Here is a 21,816-nt window from a genome sequence, read left to right on the forward strand (position 1 = left end):
AAGGCTAAACTGATCCAAGATCAGCACTCCTACTCTGAGATGCTTTGTGGATACGGGCCCAGGACTCTCCCTGGGTCTCCAGACTCCAGAGCTCCCAACTGCAGCTAGAGCCAAATTCCATCAAGAGGAAGAAACTGTTAGACAGTGCAGAGAGAGGCACAATATGATCACACCTAACAGCAATACTGAAATCCACAAGATAAGTACAAATAATACAGACAGAATATTCCAACGAAATGACAACATAACAAAAATACAAGATTTATCTGGGGTGTTCCCCATACTGGAGCCATGCTGAGGCATTGGGTCCAGTGTAGCAGTGACAGAGGTGCTGGAGACAGAAGCCTCAGGGAGGACAGAGACTCCAGAGCAGCTGTGTTGGAAAAATCTTCTCTCAGCCTCATTGCAAAATGTGTAGAATTGCATGAGATTAGCTATAAAACTGCAAATTGTTCTCTTTGCACGAAGGCAAAATGTGTACATTTGCAGGAAGTTGGCTCAAATTTCTGTAGGCCCACCCACCAACGAATTGCTGGCTACACTACTGCTCCAGAGACTCCATCAGGACTAGTAGGCCAGGTTGGAGATGCTGTCTGACCTGTTAATGAATGGCAGACAAACATATAATTAACAAACCAAAACATGTTTTACCTTTTATATTCCTTTTCATTCAAAAATGTCTTACTGATCACTCTGACACTTACCTGTCTCAAACAGACGTTGCCAGCGTGTTTTGAGTTTTAACACCACCTTGGCTTCCAGGTGGCCTTCATACACTACTCTCTCTGACAGAGTTTTTGGTTTGAAGACATTGGAATTCATTTTACACGACTTAAGCCTACTTAGCAAAATTGTGTTGTGAATGTAAATGTGTGTCTGCTGAAAAATAAGCATGTTTGGTTCTGTTTCCAGGGGGATTTTAATTATGATGTAGCTAAAGCCCACTTCCCAACATCTGGTTGAATCAAGGTTGTCCACGTAATAAAAAAACAATATTAATCACTGTGATGACGTTGAATCAATGTGGAAAACTGATTGGGATTTGCAAAAGTCATAAATTTAAAGGAATTTCCTATTTTTTCACCCAACTTTTAACCAAGCCCTGCTGTCGTCAGATGGCGCTATAATTCCTGATGTCGTTTGACGTTGGAGAATAACGTTGTTATTGTTGATTTCACGTTGAAGTCACGTTTGTTAACTTAACCAAACGTAAATTAAGACTACATTTGAAATGACGTCTGTGCCCAGTGGGAGGCTATTCCACAGAACTAGAATGTGATTCTAGTTTATGGGGATAGTCATCAATGACAGTGACTGGGGTTAACATTGGTTTGGAAGAATACATACAAATAATACATTTATTGTTTTAATATCTGATTTTGTGTTTGTTTATTTATTGCCCTTTTTACACCTAATAATAATGAAAAATGCTGTAGGTGGGTTGAAGTACTGCTTCAAGTTCACCTGATGGCGCAAGAAACTAAACATCATCTCCAGCATCCTTACGTAAACAATGTTTTTTGAAAAGCAGTTTGAAATATTGTGAAATAAATTATAAAATGAATGAATGTCCAGAGACATTATTTAGATTTTGTGGAAATCCGCATAGGTAAATTCCAATGAGTGGTAAATTCTGCAAATATCCGATGACGTCATTCACAAGCGCCGTTTGAGTTAACAGAACAGAAGACAGAAAGCATGGCTGCGGATATGAGATTGCCAACTATTCGGAAACAAGTATCGTTATCATCATCTCTGTCTGCTTTGGATGGAAAAGATCTAGTTGTTCCCGGTGATGTGATCACATCAGATACAGGGTTTATGAGGTATGTCTACAAGCTTGTATGAACATCACGAGAACAAGTAAACAGTCTGTCAACATGCTGCTCTCATCTAATACAATTTTGAGTATGAGTTTTATCTCTTTACTGTAAATCAATATTAATCGACGTCTTGTTTATTACCTTTTTGCTTTAGATAGGTAGCTAGCTATATAGCTAGGAAGGTATTGATATTGACTAGATATGTCAGGTCTCACTTGTTAGTGCATAAATACACTACATGACCAAAAGTATGTGGACACCTGCTCGTCGAACATCTCATTCCAAAATCATGAAACAGCCCCTGTCAACAACAGGTGTGGCTGAAATGGCTGAATACAATAATTTAAAGGGTGTCCACATACTTTTGTATATTTAGTGTAATATTCTGCAAGTGTCACTCGTAGAGTAGCTAAGGCTAGGCTTACCTATTTACTTGATTATTGTTAATATTTGCTGCACAATTTCAAGTTTCTCTTAAATTAATCATAGAACTTATACCAAGTTAATTTCAATGATGTTGACAGGCACTAATTTACGTGCATACATGACATTGAAAGTGGGTATATAGTGAGTCGTGACTAGACCATAGATGCTTTTCATTCTAGGGGTCATGGGACTTACATGGATGAAGAAAAACTAACAGCCTCTGTGGCAGGAGAGGTGGAGAGAGTGAACAAGCTCATCTGTGTACGGCCGCTCAAGACCAGGTAAGTGCCACAGTAATGTCTGTAATCCTAGGCTTAGATTTACCACACTGGTTAGCTACTGACTCAGTTTTAATACAACTTTTCCATTGCGCAGCATATGCTTTTATTGTATCACAGTCTGTTTGTCTGTAAAAAACAAAATCACTTTTTATCACTTGTGCCATCTTTATCTGTTCTTATTCCCAGGTTCAACGGGGAGGTTGGAGATGTGGTGGTTGGGAGGGTCACAGAGGTATGTTTCTGTTTGAGGTGGTGACCCAGTCAGTAAAGCTAATAGTACCCTGGGGTGATTGTGCTTCTCCTGGTTGGAGCTTAGTGTTTGTCTGCCGTTTTGTAGGTGCAGCAGAAGCGCTGGAAGGTGGAGACCAACTCCAGACTAGACTCTGTGTTGCTGCTGTCCTCTGTCAATCTGCCCGGAGGAGAGCTGGTGAGTGGAATGGACAGCATATATCTGGGAATTAGGAAGTGTGGTTGGGTAATGTGTGCTTGTTCCTCTTAGCAACCAAGTAGTACTGACACTGTTGGTGAAACTTCTTTGGATATTTGTTAACGTACTCTTTCTTGGTCTTACCATCAATCAAACTTTCTATATCTGTCCTTCTTAGAGGAGACGGTCAGCAGAAGATGAGCTCACCATGAGAGACTACCTTCAGGAGGGGGACCTCATCAGTGTATCCTCTGACACTTATCACCAACCTGGGCCCTTCTGCCTTTATAATGTCCATCCTACCTTCCAGCCTACTCTACATGGAATTTGTGTTATGTTTAGATTCCTTTCTTTGGCTCTACCATCTACTAGTAGCAAGTGTCATACTCACATTGATTATGCATTATATTTTGTATGTGACTATGGTCAAAATTCTCCTTGACCAAGTTTACTCTCAGGCAGAGGTACAGTCTGTTTTCTCAGATGGAGCGCTCTCGCTTCACACCCGCAGTTTAAAGTATGGAAAGGTACGATTATTAAATTTTTTTCTGTGTAAATACCCTTTTTTAAGTGATTGAAAATGTAAACCATTTTCCTCATATCTTATACCTTTGCACCTACATCACATCAGTTGGGGCAAGGAGTTCTTGTGCAGCTATCTCCCTCTCTGATCAAGAGACAGAAAACCCACTTCCACAACCTGCCTTGTGGGGCCTCCATCATCCTGGGCAACAATGGCTTTGTGTGGCTGTACCCCACCCCAGGACATCAGGATGAGGAGGCTGGAGGATACTACACCAGTCTGGAGGTAAGAGCTGCCTGGGGCTACACAGCTTTGAGCGGGAATACAATGGATCCAACCTCTATGTAGATACACACACATTTTAGTAGCACTTCATTGTATCTTTCAACAGGACATAACAGTTTTACCTTTACTAGATTGTTACATTATCTACACTGACCCTTCTGTTTCCCTTTTTCACCATGCTGTTCCCCTTTTTCACCTCACTGTAACCTCTCCCTCTCTCCCCGCCTTGCCCTCTTAGCCTGTCTCTCTCTCAGATCGGGAGGTGATCTCACGGTTGAGGAACTGCTTGCTGGCCTTGGGGGCACACAAGGTGCTTCTGTACGACACCAGTGTGCTCTACTGTTACGAGTCATCACTCCCACACCAGGTAACACTGTCTATACTGATCTAGGTAATGGAAAGACGATCTGTGGGAAGCAAACCTTTCCATTCATTCAATTAGATCATTCTTTCAAAAGGGACTGAACGCAAGCCATTTCCTAATGATGTTGCATTTTTAGCTAATTTCATCAGACTTCAGAGTTTACAAAGCATATGGACTTACAGGTTTCTCTCTCTTTCTAGATCAAGGATATCTTAAAACCAGAGGTGATGGAGGAGATTGTGATGATGACGCGTCAGAAACTTGTCGAACTGGAGGGTTAGAGTACCAGATGCAACCTTCCTTAACATAATGGAAGGTTTGTGTTCCCTGCATTCCAAGTTTAGGCATCAAGGCCTAAACCACATTGGAGACTGAACCTAAACCCAATGTCTGAACTTCTCTCAACCAGAAGATACCGTGACCTGTATATCCCCTTTTTGATACAATCTTCTGGCTTCATCAGGAAATGTGTTTCTCTGCTGTTTAGTTTATGAAGCCAAAAATATAAACGCAACAAGTGTTGGTCCCATGTTTCATGAGCTGAAATGAAATGAAATAAATCACAGAAATTTACCATACACACAAAAAGCTTATTTCTCTCAATTTGTGCACACAGATTTATTCACATCCCTGTTAGTGAGCATCTCTCCTTTGCCAAGATAACCCATCCACCTGACAGCTGTGGCATATCAAGAAGCTGATTAAACAGCATGATCATTACACAGGTGCACCTTGTGCTGGGGACAATAAAAGGCCACTTTAAAATGTGCAGTTTTGTCACACAACACAATGCTACAGATGTCTCAAGTTTAGAGAGAGCATGCAATTGGCATGCTGACTGAAGGAATGTCTACCAGAGCTCTTACCAGATAATTTAATGTTAATTTTTCTACCATAAGCTGCCCCCAGTGTCGTTTTAGAGAATTTAGAGAACATGTAACCACGCCAGCCCAGGACCTCCACATCTGGCTTCTTCACCTGTGGGATCGTCTGAGGGGGCGTGGTGAGGAGTATTTCTATTTGTCGTAAAGAAACTTATTCTGATTGGCTGGGCCTGGCTCCCCAGTGGGTGTGCCTGGCTGCCAAGTGTGTGAGCCTATGCTTTCCAAGGCCCATCCATGGCAGCACCCCTGCATAGTCGTGAAATCTATAGATTACGCCCTAATCTAATCTTTTTCAATTTACATATTTCCTTATATGAACTGTAATTCAGTAATAACTTAAGTTGCTTATATTTTTGTTAAGTATATAAACTATAGCTATGTTTCTCAATAGACACCTATATTGGAGAGGGATGGTAATTGATTACTGAATTAAAATGTTCCTGCATTCTACAACCAAGGACCCAGCTGTTCCTCATTTCTTTGTTGTTTTTTAGAGAACTGTAGTAGAGGACTGTTGAGAATGTGTTTTTGTATGAATAACTACTCTTTTGAGAAATAAATACTAATGCCTCAAGCTATCAGTGTGTGAAACCTTGCTCTTATCATGCTTGTAAGTAGTGCGTTTTTATTTAGAGGTTTCCCAATTAGATTATTTTACTTCAAGGGCACATGTAATGAGAGATCCTTGTGGAGGAATCTTAGACAGCCTCCCAATGTCCATAAAAAAATAGTGTTTTTCCTCACCTAATTCTTTTTATGTTTTGTTTACTCCTACTTTCCAAAGATGAGTTGAAAAGTCAGTAAATACAAAATAGGGAAGGAAAATGCATACCAGCTTGCAAAGCCTTCCTCTTTACGTTTTGGCTCATAAAATCAACTTTACTGCCTGCCCTTTACCTTTAGTGAAACTACTACTGATCAACAGTTGATAATTTGCTGTCCTTTTATGTCAAGTCTATGACTTGTGCTACATTTCCATAGTACAAACAGTATGTCATGTCCCATCACAGAAGATATTGTCTGGGTCTCTAGTTGCCCACGCATGAACGCACGCTCTGACGTAAAACGTATCCCCACCCCCATATTTTAGTAAACCACCTTGCGTACGGAAATATGGCAGCCTCAGCGACGACTGTCCTACCGGTGTATATTGTTAATATTTTATCGAAAGAGCAATACGTTTAGAAACGAGGGAGATAGAAACGACGAGCTTGCTAGTTGCACATGTTGAGAAGGAGCTGCGAAAACGCCCAAGCAACACACTGGTTGGCTCGAGAAGTTTGGAGTATGCGCCTTGGTTAAAGTGCCTGGGTCGGTGTGCACGGGAGAGGAACTCCGCAAGACAGAAGGAGTGGACACGAAGTTTGAATTGGAATTGAATACTAAGGGTTGGGGGGGACACTGGACACTTCGGCAAACCTTTATTAAAGTTGTCAATATTGAGTCAAACGAGACGACGAAGTACACCGTCCGAAGTTAGAACTGGTTATAAGTAGGTTGACTGTTCCGATGTTCATTTCCAGGGTCTCGCGCTGCATACCACCATCTAGCCAGTAAGGCTAGCTCCATCGTTAGCTGGAGCTAGTTCGCTAGCTCGTATTCCAACAAACAAAATGTTGCACAGCCATTCTTGCATCTTCATTGCTACTAAATAACATTATTCAGTTGTCTGGAGTTTTATTCAAATACAGAGCGTGTTTAAACCATTTACATTTGCTTTCAGGTGAATGAGTAATACCAACGTTAGTTAGCTAGCTAAGTTTCCCATGATTTTTCCTCAAACACATTTTATCCCGCGGTAGTGTCTTGTCATGCGTAATTGTGGCCTGAAAAACACTGCGAGATGTCCAGATGACAGCAAAATGTTAGCTGAATGTCAAATATACAATCAGTCATGTCAAATCAGTGGATTGCATGGTGCTGAAAATCAATACGTTTGTTGACCAAATATGGAACGTAGGCCTACATTCTATTATTACATGCTGGATGAATGTATGCCATCATAATTAGGCCTTAGATCTTCATGAATGTGTCTTGATTGGGGCTCCTCCAGTATCCTATGTGACTGCCTGTGTCTGTTAAATAAAACACAAGTGCCATAAGAGACCAGATCTCATTTGACAGTAAGACTCTACCAAAGCAGTCAATGCATGATCAAGAGGGTGGAATCAGTGAGAAGGACTTGCCAGTCTATTTGCAGTTGCATTGACCCCCATCAAAACCCCCTGGATTGGTGTCAGCGGTGGGATGCTGAAGTGAACATCTGGAGAGGCCAAACTGACTGAGGGAAATCGCACCACGGAGGTGGTCCCTGCTCTCCATCCCCTGCCCACCAGGTGCCCCGGACCCAGGCACTGAGAGAGCCCAGTTTGGAGACCCGGCTGCGGCCTGGCACCCTGCCCTTATGGGGCAGCAGCCGGGGAAGTTTGTTGGGGACCAGAGGAGACCGAGTCTGCCGACGCTGCACTTCATCAAGGGTGGGAAGAGAGAGTCATCACGACATGGGGCCCATCACTGTAACGTCTTCGCTGTGCATGGTAAGAACACAGTTTCTGTACAATAACATCAGACTGAAGACGGAAAAGCCGTGCGGTTGAGTCTGTTTCTGCAGAAACATGGACCCTTAACAACGTGATGAGACTTTGTTGCTCTTTGCTAAAACAGGCAGGGTGTTATAGCAAACCAGCACACATAGAAAGGTGCAGCAGCAGCACACATAAATAGAATCTATGGCAGCACATGCAGTCAGGAGTGGAAGAGAGGAACAAATATGTGTCAAAAATAATTATACTAAACAAAAATATAAACTCAACATGTAACAATTTCAATTGAAGTTTTCATGTTTTTCAATCAACAAACAAAACACATTCACAGATGTGGCAGACAAATAATATAATAAAATATAAAACAAAACAAACAAAACACATTCACAGATGTGGCTGACAAATAATATAATAAAATATAAAACAAAACAAAAAACACATTCACAGATGTGGCAGACAAATAATATAATAAAATATAAAACAAAACAAACAAAACACATTCACAGATGTGGCAGACAAATAATATAATAAAATATAAAACAAAACAAACAAAACACATTCACAGATGTGGCAGACAAATAATATAATAAAATATAAAACAAAACAAACACATTCACAGATGTGGCAGACAAATAATATAATAAAATATAAAACAAAACAAAACACATTCACAGATGTGGCAGACAAATAATATAATAAAATATAAAACAAAACACATTCACAGATGTGGCAGACAAATAATATAATAAAATATAAAACAAAACAAACAACACATTTGCAGCAGCACTATCTGTGATCATGTTAGCTATTTTATTAGCTGAGATAACGAGCAAAGAATTAGTTTTTCCAGCACCTTACACAACATGTATATACACTCACCTCCCAAATCACCCCATTCACTCTGTCCAATGTGAAATATAGTTGAGTAGTGAAGACCAGACTCTATCAAACCTGGGATGTCTCTTGCGGAGGTCATAAGTGAGCTTTTCAAGAGGAGGAAAATTAACAATCTGGTCAATCTACATTTTAAATGTAGGAGAAGAATTAGAAGCCCACAGTAGGTGAATACATTTTTTTGAAAAGTATGTGATAGTCATAAACACATTTTCTCTGTCTGGATCAAGAACAAAGTCCCGCTGGGCATTAAGAAGATAGAGACAGGGGGTCATATCAAACTGTACATCTAGTATGTTCTGTGCAGCAGTATGTATAGATTGCCAAAATCTGATAATCTCTTTACAACTCCAAAATGCATGCATATAGGTTCCACTTTCAGAGGTAGAAATGTCTCTATTCATTCTATGTAGTCTCACTGTGGTGTAATAAAATGTGTAAAAAAAAATATATATAATTAGATTCTTTATTTTTTACATTAGTAGAGGAGCAGTATACCCTGTCACAAACATCCGCCCATCACTGATAGCCAGACAGGTTCTTTTCCCAGATTTCTTTCAAAGGAGTGAAGGAGGAGCCCACATTCTCAGAAAGGAGTCAAGATATAGGAGATTTTGCCTTTGATGGATTGTGCTGTAGCAAGAAGGTTCTCAACTTCATTCAGCTGAGCTCTAAAACCTCCCCTTGGAAGTGAATGAGGAAATTACGTGTCTAATTTAAAGATCTGGGAAAAAAAGAAAATAGATTTTTTGAATTCACTGCAGAGCACTTGAAAGTATTTCAGTGTAGTTGTGTTCTGATGAAACAGGTCTGAAAAGGTATGCAGGAGCTTAAAGTTGGCATTACTCAGGGCTTTTGGCAAGTCTGGGTTGCATACTATAGGCGAGTGAGAGCATATCTGAGAGGAAATGCCAAGGTATTTCTTACAGTCCTTCCATCCTAGTAGAGTGCTGTAAATCAAAGGTTTTGGCGATGTTGCCCACTTCACTAAAGTTATTAATGAATACAATTGAGTTTAGGGGCAATGAACCACAGGATTCGGCCTCTATCTGAATCCACATTGAGTCTTGTCTGTTTGTTATTCATGTTAGCATGTTGCGGATTTGTGCAGACCAGCAGTACAATTGAAGGGAGGGAAGGGCAAGACCCCTTAGATTCAGGTTTCGATAGAGTGGAGAACTTGATCCTAGGTTTTTTTTTGCCCCATTATAAATTTGGTGATGCTTTGGATGGTAGTTTTGAAAAAAGAAACTGGGAGATGGCATGGGAGCATCTGAAATAAATAGTTCAATCTAGGGAGGATGTTCATACGGATGACATTGATTCTTCCGACTAAGCTAATTGGGAGGGAGATTGTTCTTCATTCGATCCAGGAGTGGAAGATAATTTTCCTTAAAGGCTATTCAGATCTGGGGTTATGAAGATCCCAAGGTATTGAAACCCCTGTGTCTTCCATTGGAACGGGCAGAGTGTCTTCATAGAGCTGGTGAGTGTAAGATTGAGAGGGTAAACAATGGATTTGCTCAAATGTATCTTATATCCTGAAAACCTGCCGTACAAGCAATTGTCTAAAATGAGAGGGAGGGATTTCTCAGGGTTGGATATGTAGAGCAAGACGACATCCACAAAGAGCAAAATCTTTTGCTGAAGGCCGCCTGCAGAAACACCCATAATACTTGGATTGCTCCGTATCAACTCTGCCAAAGGCTCCACCCCCAACAAATAGAGAAAGGGGGACAGCGAGCATCCTTGTCTTGTGCCACGTCCCAAAGGGAATCTGTCAGAATTCAAATCAAATTTTATTTGTCACATACGCTGAATACAGCAGGTATTCCTTACTGTGAAATGCTTACTACAAGCCCTAACGAACATTGCAGTTCAAGAAATAGTTACTAAATAAACTAATATAAAAAAAACCTGAATCAAATCAAAAAGTAACAAGAAAATTACATAAAAATAACGAGGCTACATACAGAGGGTACTGGTACATTCAGACCGTTAGTAGTCACCATGGTATTTGGATGAGAATATAGGGACTTAATTCATTTAATAAAGTTTGGGCCCATATTGAACTTTTCTAAGATTGAGAACAGAAAGCTCCACTCCATCCTGTCGAACACCTTCTCAGCATCCAGTGAAGCCAGCAGGACAAGGGTCTTCTGTGCGTTTACTTGATCTATAATATCAAAAAGACTGCGAATGTTATCAGAGGAGTGCCTGTCTCTAATAAATCCAGTTTGGTCCGCCTTTATTATTTTGGTAAGAGGAGTGTTGAGTCTTTTGGCGAGCAATTTGGTAATTATTTTATAGTCGAAATCCAACAAGCTTATGGGCCGGAAGGATGAGCAGGATAGAGGGTCATTGTCTTTTTTGACCAACACTAATGCTGGCTGTGTACATACTCTGGGAGAGCTCAGTTTTTGCAAAAATCATTTAGCATTGGCATGAAAATAGCGCTAAACTGTGGCCAAAAAGCTTTGTAGAACTCTCTGGGTAATCTGTCTGGGCCTGGGGACTTGTTAGGTGGCATGGAGGTCATTGCCTCTAGGACCTCCTCAGGAGTGGAGGAGGAGTTGAGATCTTATTGGTTGGTCTCTGATAGTTTTGGTAGCGAGATTCCCTCTAGGAAGGAATGGAGTTCTGCATCTGTATATTTTCTCTCAGAAGTAACATTTGCAGTAAAAATCATGAAAAGTTACGTTTATCTTATTTGGATCATATATGACCTTGTCATCTGCTGTTTGGATGGCCATGACTGTACGCTCTGACTGAACTTTTTAAATTGATAAGCAAGCAATCTGCTAGCCCTATTGCTATACTCATGGTATTTCTGTTTAGTTTTTATCTCCCGAGTATAGTTCAAGTTTAGTTTGGCTTTGGCTGCTTTAAGTTGACTCCAGGAGTTGCTGGCTGGGTATTGTTTATGTACTTTTTCTCAGCGTTCCAGCTCCCTCTCAAGATCTAACATGTGTGCTTCCATTGCTTTTTTCTTTGAGGAAGCATATGCAATTAGATTACCTCTTAGTGTGGCTTTGGCAGCGTCCCACATTGTTTGTTAGCACAATGTCCAAAGAAGGGCCAGATGTATACAGAATGGTGTCGTGAAAGCAGGAGTATCAGTGTTAGGGGCATATATATTTAAGATGGTAATTGGTTGCCCATACAGTGACCCAGTAATCAGAATAAATCTACCCTGCGGATCAGATATGTTTTTGTCAATTTTGAGTGGAACATGCTTATGGGATAAGTATGACTGTGCCTCTACTGTTTTTGAAAGATGAGCAATACACCTGTCCCACCCAAGCTCTGCAGAGGTTGGCATGTTCGGCATCACAGAGGTGTGTCTCTTGTAATAGCGCAATGTCTGCTTTTTCCTTTTTTAGAACACAAGTATCTTTTTCAGTTTTATTGCATGACCTAGCCTATGGCAGTCAGTAGATGGAAGGTACTAGTCAACGTCATCGAACGGTAATAGAACTCTAGTGCAAGCCATCTCTGGGTATAGTTAGATAATAGTTACAGCTGCGATCACGTAAAAGAAAAAGAAACGGTGTACATAAAATAACAATGTCGGAACACCCCATGTGATTTTCCAAACAACTCAACATATCCTGTTGGATCTGTTAACCCCACGCTCAGTAACAGTTCTGTGTTCCAAAAAACGGGAACAGTTCGCAATGCACAACGTCTCCCGAGAGAGAGTGAGAAAAATGCCTCATCCTCTCTGACCAGCGTTAAGTGACATTGTAGCCCCCGTCCAGACCACATTAAAAAAGAGAGGGAGAAATGAAGTAAATAAAATCAATAGCCAGCCTACAAGTACATCCCCCAAAGGACATAGGCCTAATCGTTTGGACTAAATAAAACAGAAAATCCCTAAGAGGGATTGGATAAGTTGTTTGTTATAAAAAAAAAAAGAAATATCAACAGGATAAGGCGGTCATAACCATAGGCATAAAATTGACACACTGAGCCTCTCGTTAGGTCTGTAGATGTGAAAATGATAAATACAAAATTAAAAAGTAGGCTATAGGCCTAATATAAATTGACAGTATCTGATCACTGTCTGCCAATTAGTCTATATGTTCTACAGACAAGATAACAGGCTGTAAATGCTTAATTTTCTCACTTGATATGAAAGGGGATATAAAAGTAGGCTATAATGTTAGTAGGCCTAGTTTAGGCTATAGGGCCTATCCCTCTCTCAGCTAAAATAAAATCTTAATAAAATGGACGTCTATAATGACATTTAGCGGGCGGGTCATTGGATTGCGGCTATATGCTGTCTTACCTTCATTAGTAATAACAGTAATCACTTAGTCATTGGGCCATTTCTCAGTGGCCAGGATTGTCCTTCAAAAAACGTTTTGCCTCTTCGGGAGTTTTGAAGTGTCACAGGGCTCCTTGGTGAAGAATCCTGAGCTTGTTTGGGTATTTGAATCCCCTGAAGGTGCCTCGGTCAATCAAGTATTTTCTCACCTCGTCAAACTTGGCGCTATCAGCGTATTCCAGCTGACTGGTCCTGGTGTAAAGGCGCTGTTTTTTTCTGAAGCTAGCTGTTTCTTGGAGGCTTTTTCCACGGCTATTGCTCGAGTACGGGTAAAAATGTCACATTTAGTGTTGCCTTTTGTAGCCGCCATAGCTTTTTTGACCAAGCTAATGGGGTTTAACTTGAAGTGGAGGTAAGATAAAATTGTCAGAGACTCCAGTCACTCAAGTCATAGACTGTTTTCTGGAGCGCCAAGTCATAGACTGTTTTCCGGAGCGCCAAGTCTAGGACCAAAAGGCTCCTTACAGCTTCTACCTCCCAGCCATAAGACTGCTGAACAATTAATCAAATGGCCACCGGACTATTTACATTGACCCCCCCCCTATTTGTTTTGTACACTGCTGCTACTCACTGTTTATTATCTATGCATAGTCACTTCACCCCTACCTACATGTACAAATTACCTCAACTAGCCTGTACCCCCTCACACTAACTCGGTACCGGTATCCCCTGTATATAGCCTCGTTATTATTTTTTACTTTAGTTTATTTGGTAAATATTTTCTTAACCAACAGTGCAGTTGAAGAAGAGTTAAGGGCTTGTAAGTAAGCATTTCATGGTAAGGTCTACACATGTTGTATTCTGAGCATGTGACAAATAAAGCTTGATTTGATTTAAGAATTGGAAATTACTTATGCGTAGCTCTCAGTTCATGCGGTCATTTTGTTCAAGGGTCATGTGATCCCCCAACATGCAACAATTTCAAAAATGTTGCTGAGTTAAAGTTCATATAAGGAAATCAGTCAAGGGAGCATGCAAATCCAGTTATTGTAGTTGAAGAGGAAGTTACTGCAAGGCCGTGTGCAGTATTGACATGATCACAACTGTTTTACAACAGTGTAACCAGTATTTGACTAGGCAGGTGTTATCTGACTTGTCTACTGAGATACAGTGCCTTCGGAAAGTATTCGGACCCCTTGACTTTTTCCACATTTTGTTACGTTACAGCCTTATTCTAGAATGGATTAAATAAATGAAAATCCTCAGCAATCTACACACAATACCCTGTAATGACAAAGCGAAAACAGGTTTTTAGACATTTTTGCAAATGTATAACTTATAATGAATAACAAACAGATACCTTATTTACCTAAGTATTCAGACCCTTTGCTATGAGATTCAAAATTGAGCTCAGGGGCATTCCTGTTTCCATTGATCATCCTTGATGTTTCTACAACTTGATTGGAGTCCATCTGTGGTACTTTTAAATTGATTGGACATGATTTGAAAGGCACACACCTGTCTATATAAGGTCCCACAGTTGACAGTGCATGTCAGAGCAAAAACCAAGCCATGAAGTCGATGGAATTGTGTGTAGAGCTCAGAGACAGGATTATGTCCAGGCTCAGATCTGGGGAAGGGTACCAAAAAATGTCTGCAGCATTGAAGGTCCCCAAGTACACAGTGGCTTCCATCATTCTTAATGAAAGAACTTTGGAACTACCAAGACTCTTCCTAGAGCTGGCAAAGTGGCCAAACTGGGTAGAAGCGCTTTGGTCAGGGAGGTGATCAAGAACCTGATGGTCACTCTGACAGAGCTCTAGAGATCCTCTGTGGAGATGGGAGAACCTTCCAGAAGGACAACCATCTCTGCAGCACTCCACCAATGGCTTCGGGAGAAGTCTCTGAATGTCCTTGAGTGGCCCAGCCAGAACCCAGACTTGAACCCAATCAAACATATCTGGAGAGACCTGAAAATAGCTGTGCAGCAACGCTCCCCATCTATCCTGACAGAGCTTGAGAGGATCTGCAGAGAAAAATGGAAGAAACTCCCAAAATACAGGTGTGCCAGGCTAGTAGCGTCATACCCAAGAAAACTCAATGCTGTAATCACTGCCAAAGGTGTTTTAACAAAGTACTGAGTTAAGGGTCTGAATACTTATGTAAATGTAATATTTCATTTTTGTATTTTTGGAAATTGGTAAACATTTCTAAACCTGTTTTTGCTTCGTCATTATACGGTATTTTGTGTAGATTGAAGAAAAATAATTATTTAATACATTTTAGAATAAGGCTGTAACGTAACAAAATGGGGAAAAGTCAAGCGGTCTGAATACTTTCCGAAGGCACGGTACAGGATTGTTTCCTTTCAATTGAAATAAATTAATTAGGCCCTAATCTATGGAATTCACATGACTGGGCAGGGCGCAGACATGGGTGGGCCTGGGAGGGCATAGGCCCACCCACCGGGGAGCCAGTTTTACCCCACAAAAGGTCTTTATTACATACAGAATTACTCCTCAATTTCATCAGCTGTCCGGGTGGCTGGTCTCAGACAATCCCGCAGGTGAAGAAGCCGGATGTGAAGGTCCTGGGCTGGCATGGATACACGTGGTCTGTGGTTGTGAGGTCGGTTGGACGTACTGCCAAATTCTCTAAAACAACATTGGAGGCGGCTTATGGTAGAGAAAGGAACGTTAAATTCTTCGGCAAAAGTTCCAGTAGACATTCCTGCTAATTGCACACTCCCTCAACCTGAGGCATCTGTGGCATTGTTGTATCACAAAACTGGACATTTTAAAGTGGCCTGTTACAATGTGCACCTGTGTGATGATCATGCTGTTTAATCAGCTTGTTGATATGCTACACCTGTCAGATGGATTGATTATCTTGGCAAAGGAGAAATTCTCACTAACAGGGATGTAAACAAATTTATGCACAACATTTGAGAGACATTTCTGGGATATTTTATTTCAGCTCATGAAACATGGTACCAACACTTTACATGTTGCGTTTAGATTTTTGTTCAGTGTAGATATATACGTTTCATGACCGTCATAGTCCTAGTAAGGATGAAGTGGGGGTGCCAGTTCAAACACAACAAAACTAAAAGGTGCTGCCAGTAAATGGAAAGGAGGGCTGGAGGGATCTGGGTCAGTGGCAGGATTGTTTTTTTTCTCCTTTTTTTTCTTCCTGCGATGAGTCGAGTAGGTTACGAGAGGATGTGAGTCATGTAGCTAGAGGAGGGAAATGTCAGCACTCAGTCACTTACATACGATGTTGTTCTGCTAGCCTACGCAAAGCTTCTCACCGGGCAGGTTTAGACCTCCACACACAGCCAGGGAGAGAAGCAGAGAGGGGCAAGCAAAGACCTGTCCCCCCCTGTACCACTGTGTTGGGCTTCTAGAGATGGTAATTGGAGGAGGATTGTCTTTCCTACATGATTTCCTCTCGCATTTCATATAACAACAAGGGATATAAAGCGTGTGTCATTTGACCCCTGGTCATTGCTGTAGTTCCTTATCCGCTCTTGTTTTTTCTTTCAAGGGCGCTTGCACCAGGGCATGACAGCTGCCTGCTGGGATGTTTTTGCGGGGATTCAGGAAATGGAAATGCTGTGTAAATGTATCTAAAGGCAGTTGAGGAGATGCATTGTTTTCTTTCCCTTTGTCCCCTCAAAAACAAGCCTAGAACAGGAAGGAGGAAAGCAGTGTGGGTCGAGGATGGAGTTTATAGGGCTGTGAAAGGAGTGAGGCCATTCCCCCAGATTCCTGACTTTCCAAGCTATTTCCCTCTGATGCTGCTGGCTGCATCTTGGCCTCTTCCAGGATTCATGTAGGCTAACATATAGGAAATATACTGCCATTTTATAAGGCCTACATCCTTGGGAAAAATCAAATGAGGCAGCCCCACTTACCTGATTTAGCCCTAAGAATTATAAGAGGTTAATTTATTTTGTCTGGAAAACAGACTGACATCTGCTTGGTCATATTACAATGCTCGCTTCGAGGCAAGCAATCTACCTTGTTGCTTACCTCGCAGCAAGCATAGAAGGCATTTAGCTTGTCTGGTAGGCTCGCATCACTGGGTAGCTCACGGCTGAGTTTCCCTTGGTGATATGACCAAGAAGATGTCAGAGTCTTATGTTTTCCAGACAAAATTAATGAATGTCTTATTCTTAGGCCTAAGTCAGGTAAGTGGGGCTGCCTCATTAGATTTTTCCAAGGATGTGGCCTAATAAAATGGCATGAGAACACCAGCTGTTCCGAACATCTGTGTGATCTCGCTCTCCGTAGCCGACGTGTACTCGGAGCATGGCAAGTGTCTTCACTGTCATTTTCAAACTCCCTGACCCAGTCTGTAATACCTACATGTTTCAAGCAGACCACCATAGTCCCTGTGTCCAAGAACACCAAGGTAACCTGTCTAAATGACTATAGCCCTGTAGCACTCACATCTGTAGCCATGAAATGCTTTGAAAGGCTGGTCATGGCTCACATCAACAACCGATCCACAAATGGCGCAATCTCTATTGCACTCCACACTGCCCTCTCCCAAGAGAAACACCTATGTGAGAATGTTGTTTATTGACTACAGCTCAACGTTCAACACCATAGTGCCCTCCAAGCTCAACACTAAGCTCAGGACCCTGGGACTGAGCACCTCCCTTTGCTGCTTGATCCTGGACTTCCTGATGGGCCGCCCCCAGGTGGTGAGGGTAGGCAACAACACATCCGCCACTCTGACCCTCAACACGGGGGCTCTTCAGAGGTGCGTGCTTAGTCCCCTTCTGTACTCCCTGTTCACCAACGACTGCATGGCTGCACGACTCCAACACCATCATTAAGGTTGCCAATGACACAACTGTGATAGGCCTGATCACCGATGACGATGAGACAGCCTTTTGGGAGGAGATCAGTGACTTTCTTTCCCTCAGTGGCAGCAAGACAAAGGAGCTTATCGTGTACAACAGGAAATTGAGCACCAAGCACGCCCCTATCCATATCGACAGGGCTGTAGTGAAGCGGATCGAGAGGTGTCCGCGTCACCAAGGACTTAACATTGAGTATGGCAACCTCTTGGCATCCGACAGCTAGGCGCTACATCCTGCCTTCCAGGACCTCTATACCAGGCGGTTTCAGATACCAGGCAGTGTCAGAGGAAGGCCCTAAATTGTCAGACTCCAGCCACCCAAGTCATAGACTGTTCCCTCTGCTACCGCAGGGCAAGTGGTACCAATGCACCAAGTCTGGAACCAACAACCCCCAACAGCTTCTACCCCCAAGCCGTGACACTGCTAAATAGTTAACCAAATAGCTACACGGACTAACTCTTGACTCATCACATACGCTGCTGCTACTTCTTATCCATCCTTTAGCATAGTCACTTTACCACTACCTATATGTACATATCTACCTCAATTACCTTGTACCCTTGCACATCAACTCGGTACTGCTACCCCGTGTACATCGCTAAGTTATCGTTAGTCATTGTGTATCTATTCCTTGTGTTATTCTCTTTCTATTATTTTTAAAATGTTCTCTCTGCATTGTTGGGAATTAAGCATTTCACTGTTAGTCTACACCTGTTGTTTCCGAAGCTTGTGACGAAGAATGTTTTGTTGTTGATAATTTTGACTTCGATACCAGGTTTAGTATTACAATACTCAATACATCACGATACTCAATACCTACCATCACGATACTCAATACCTACCATCACGATACTCAATACCATCACGATACTCAATACCAAAACGATACTCAATACCATCACAATACTCAATACCAAAACGATACCGTGGCAAAAAATAAGGCATATTAGTCAACAGGGGCGTCAAATACCCCATAAATCTGAGAGGGCACAAAGTACGTGAGGATGGCTGGGCTGGCTGGGGGGGTGGAGAATTTTCCACCTAAAACAGCTTTTTCCTGCAATCTAGAGTCAAAATCATTATGCTTAATTCTTGTAATTTAAAAATATTTTTTTCTTCATATCTAAGCATACCTCTTGATGTCTGTATCCTCCTGACTGGTGGTTATTTTTTTAAATAAACTAAATATGCATCTCTGCTGAAATCTGGGTAAAAGATTGTAAGGAATGGGAGTCTTATTCAATATAAATTATTGTTTGCTTTTCTAAAGTCTACCAACCTTGCCAGCACGCATGCCAGCTAAGATGTTAACTTCAGCTCCCTGTTCACCCATGACTGAGTGGCCAAGCACGCCTACAACTCAATCATCAAGTTGGCAGACGATGCAACAGTAGTAGGCTTGATTACCAGCAATGATAAGACAGCCTACAGAGAGGAGTTGAGGGCTCTGGGAGTGTGGTGCTAGGAAAATAACCTCTCACTCAACATCAACAAAACAAAGGAGATGATCGTGAACTTCAGGAAACAGCAGAGGGAGCATCCCCCTATCCACATCGATGGGACCGCAGTGGAGAAGGTGGAAAGTTTTAAGTTCCTTGGCGTACACATCACTGACAAACTGAAATGGTCCACCCACACATACAGTGTGGTGAAGAAGGAGCAACAGCGCCTCTTCAACCTCAGGAGGCTGAAGAAATTTGGCTTGGCACCTAAAACCCTCACAAACTTTTACAGATGCACAATTGAAAGCATCCTGTTGGGCTGTATCACCGCTTGGTACGGCAACTGCACCGCCCGCAACAGCAAGGCTCTCCAGAGTGTGGTGCGGTCTGCCAAACGCTTCACCGGGGGCAAACTACCTGCCCTCCAGGACACCTACACCCGATGTCACAGGAAGGCCAAAAAGATCATCAAGAACATCAACCACCAAGCCACTGCCTGTTCACCCGCTATCATCCAGTACAGGTGTATCAAAGCTGGGACCGAGAGACTGAAAAACAGCTTCTATCTCAAGGCCATCAGACTGTTAAAGAGCACATTAGAGGCTGCTGGCTATATACTTAGATTTGCAATCACTGGCCACTTTAATAAATTGAACACTAGTCCCTTTAATAATGTTTACATATTACTCATCTTATATGTGTATATACTGACTTCTATACTATTCTACTGTATCTTAGTCTATGCCGCTCTGACATTGCTCGTCCATATATTTATATTTTCTTAATTCCATTCCTTTACTTAGATTTGTGTGTATTGGGTATATGTTGTGAAATTGTTAGATATTACTGCACTGTCGGAGCTAGAAACACAAGCATGTCCCAAATATTTGGGACATATTTTATTGTACTGATCAACAACATTTGCATAGATGTAGCTTATTTTATAAAAGTGCGCGCTGTGAACGAATAGTGAACAAATAAAGTTTTGGTGGCAATCAGCTTTGAAATCAGTATATTTTTCATAATGGTTTGCATATTATCACAAACAAGGTACTAGTGTAGTGAATTGATGTTAGCTTCAGCTGTTAGCTAGCAAGGAAAGTTAGCCTACAAAGCTGGAAGTTACCGGTATCTTCTTGCATTGTAAAGTGTTCTAGCCTATATTTGCTAACAGTAATCAACAGTTTCAAAATTTCTAAATGCCGTGTCACATTATTCAAGTATGTTGACTTCCGCCCTGTAGCACTCACGTCGGTAGCCACGAAGTGCTTTGAAAGTCTGGTCAATCAATCAAATGTATTTATTAAGCCCTCAGACATCAGCCAATGACACAAAGTGCTGTACAGAAACGCAGCCTAAAACCCCAAACAGCAAGCAATGCAGATGTAGAAGCACAGTGGCTAGGAAATACTCCCTAGAAAGGCCAGAACCTTGGAAGAAACCAAGAGAGGAACCAGGCTCTGAGGGGTGGCCAGTCCTCTTCTGGCTGTGCCTGGTGGAGATTATAACAGAACATGGCCAAGATGTTCAAATGTTCATAGATGACCAGCAGGGTCAAATAATAATAATCACAGTGGTTGAAGAGGGTGCAACAGGTCAGCACCTCAGGCGTAAATGTCATTTGGCTTTTCATAGCCGATCATTCAGAGTTAGAGACAGCAGGTGCGGTAGAGAGAGAGTCCAAAACAGCAGGTCTGGGACAAGATAGCATGTCCAGTGAACGGGTCAGGGTTCCATAGCCGCAGGCAGAACTGTTGAAAATGGAGCAGCAGCATGACCAGGTGGACTGGGGACAGCAAGGAGTCATCAGGCAAGGTAGGCCTGAGGCATGGTCCTAGGGTTCAAGTCCTCCGAGAGAGAGAATTTTAGGGAGCATACTTAAATTCACACAGGACACCGGATGAGACAGGAGAAATACTCCAGATATAACAGACTGACCCTAGCCCCCCGACACAAACTATTGCAGCATAAAACTGGAGGCTGAGACAAGAGGGCTCACATCAACACCATCATCCCGGAAACCCTAGACCCACAACAATTTGCATACCGCCCCAACAGATAAGAATTTGTTCTCAACTGACTTGCCTAGTTAAATAAATCCACAGATGACGCAATCTCAATTGCACTCCACACTTCCCTTTCCCACCTGAACAAAAGGAACACCTATGTGAGAATGCTGTTCATTGGAGATGTAGTGGAGCGTGTCGATAGCTTCAAGTTCCTTGGTGTCCACATCACCAACAAACTATCATGGTCCAAACACACCAAGACAGTCGTGAAGAGGGCACGACAACACCTATTCCCCCTCAGGAGACTGAAGATTTGGCATGGGTCCCCAGATCCTCAAAAAGTTCTATAGCTGCACCATCGAGAGCATCCTGACCGGTTGCATCACCACCTGGTATGGCAACTGCTCGGCCTCCGACCGTAAGGCACTACAGAGGGTAGTGCGTATGGCCCAGCACATCACTGGGGCAAGCTTCCTGCCATCCAGGACCTCTATACTAGGCGGTGTCAGGAAGGCCCAAAAATTGTCAAAGACTCCAGCCACCCTAGTCATAAACTGTTCTCTCTGCTACCGCACGGCAAGCGGTACCGGAGTGCCAAGTCTGGGTCCAAGAGGTTCCTTAACAGCTTCTACCCCCAAGCCATAAGGCTGCTGAACAATTAATCAAATGGCCACCCAGACTATTTGCATTGACCCCCCCCCCCCCTTTGTCAATGTGCGGTTACTCACGGTTTATTAGTCACTTCACCCCTACCTACATGTACAAATTACCT

At 42.2% G+C, this 21,816-nt stretch overlaps 2 protein-coding genes across 2 annotated transcripts in view; both read left to right on the plus strand.

The window, feature by feature from the left end:
• Positions 1–1,665: 1,665 nt before the first annotated feature.
• Positions 1,666–4,717, plus strand: LOC115159562 (exosome complex component RRP4). The gene is made up of 9 exons (XM_029709418.1): positions 1,666–1,826; positions 2,429–2,530; positions 2,717–2,762; positions 2,868–2,957; positions 3,136–3,201; positions 3,416–3,484; positions 3,589–3,765; positions 4,004–4,132; positions 4,330–4,717. The coding sequence occupies exons 1-9, from the start codon at positions 1,699–1,701 to the stop codon at positions 4,408–4,410; spliced, it is 888 nt and encodes a 295-aa protein (XP_029565278.1). The 5' UTR covers positions 1,666–1,698; the 3' UTR covers positions 4,411–4,717.
• A 1,376-nt stretch (positions 4,718–6,093) lies between these two features.
• LOC115159563 (tyrosine-protein kinase ABL1) overlaps positions 6,094–21,816 on the plus strand; it is a 71,849-nt gene continuing 56,126 nt past the window's right edge. Inside the window, exon 1 of the mRNA XM_029709420.1 lies at positions 6,094–7,550. Coding sequence (XP_029565280.1) covers positions 7,418–7,550 — 133 coding nt within the window. The 5' untranslated portion in view covers positions 6,094–7,417. The remainder of the gene's footprint in view (positions 7,551–21,816) is intronic.

Source organism: Salmo trutta, chromosome 23, assembly GCF_901001165.1.
Source record: "Salmo trutta chromosome 23, fSalTru1.1, whole genome shotgun sequence".
Classification (NCBI taxonomy): domain Eukaryota; kingdom Metazoa; phylum Chordata; class Actinopteri; order Salmoniformes; family Salmonidae; genus Salmo; species Salmo trutta.

Excerpts from the sequence above, each read along its gene's own strand:
- LOC115159562 (XM_029709418.1), top strand. The coding sequence starts at position 1,699 with ATGGCTGCGGATATGAGATTGCCAACTATTCGGAAACAAGTATCGTTA. Across the intron at positions 2,763-2,867 it reads TGGTTGGGAGGGTCACAGAG|GTGCAGCAGAAGCGCTGGAA; the intron begins GTATGTTTCTGT and ends GCCGTTTTGTAG. Across the intron at positions 3,766-4,003 it reads GATACTACACCAGTCTGGAG|CCTGTCTCTCTCTCAGATCG; the intron begins GTAAGAGCTGCC and ends TTGCCCTCTTAG.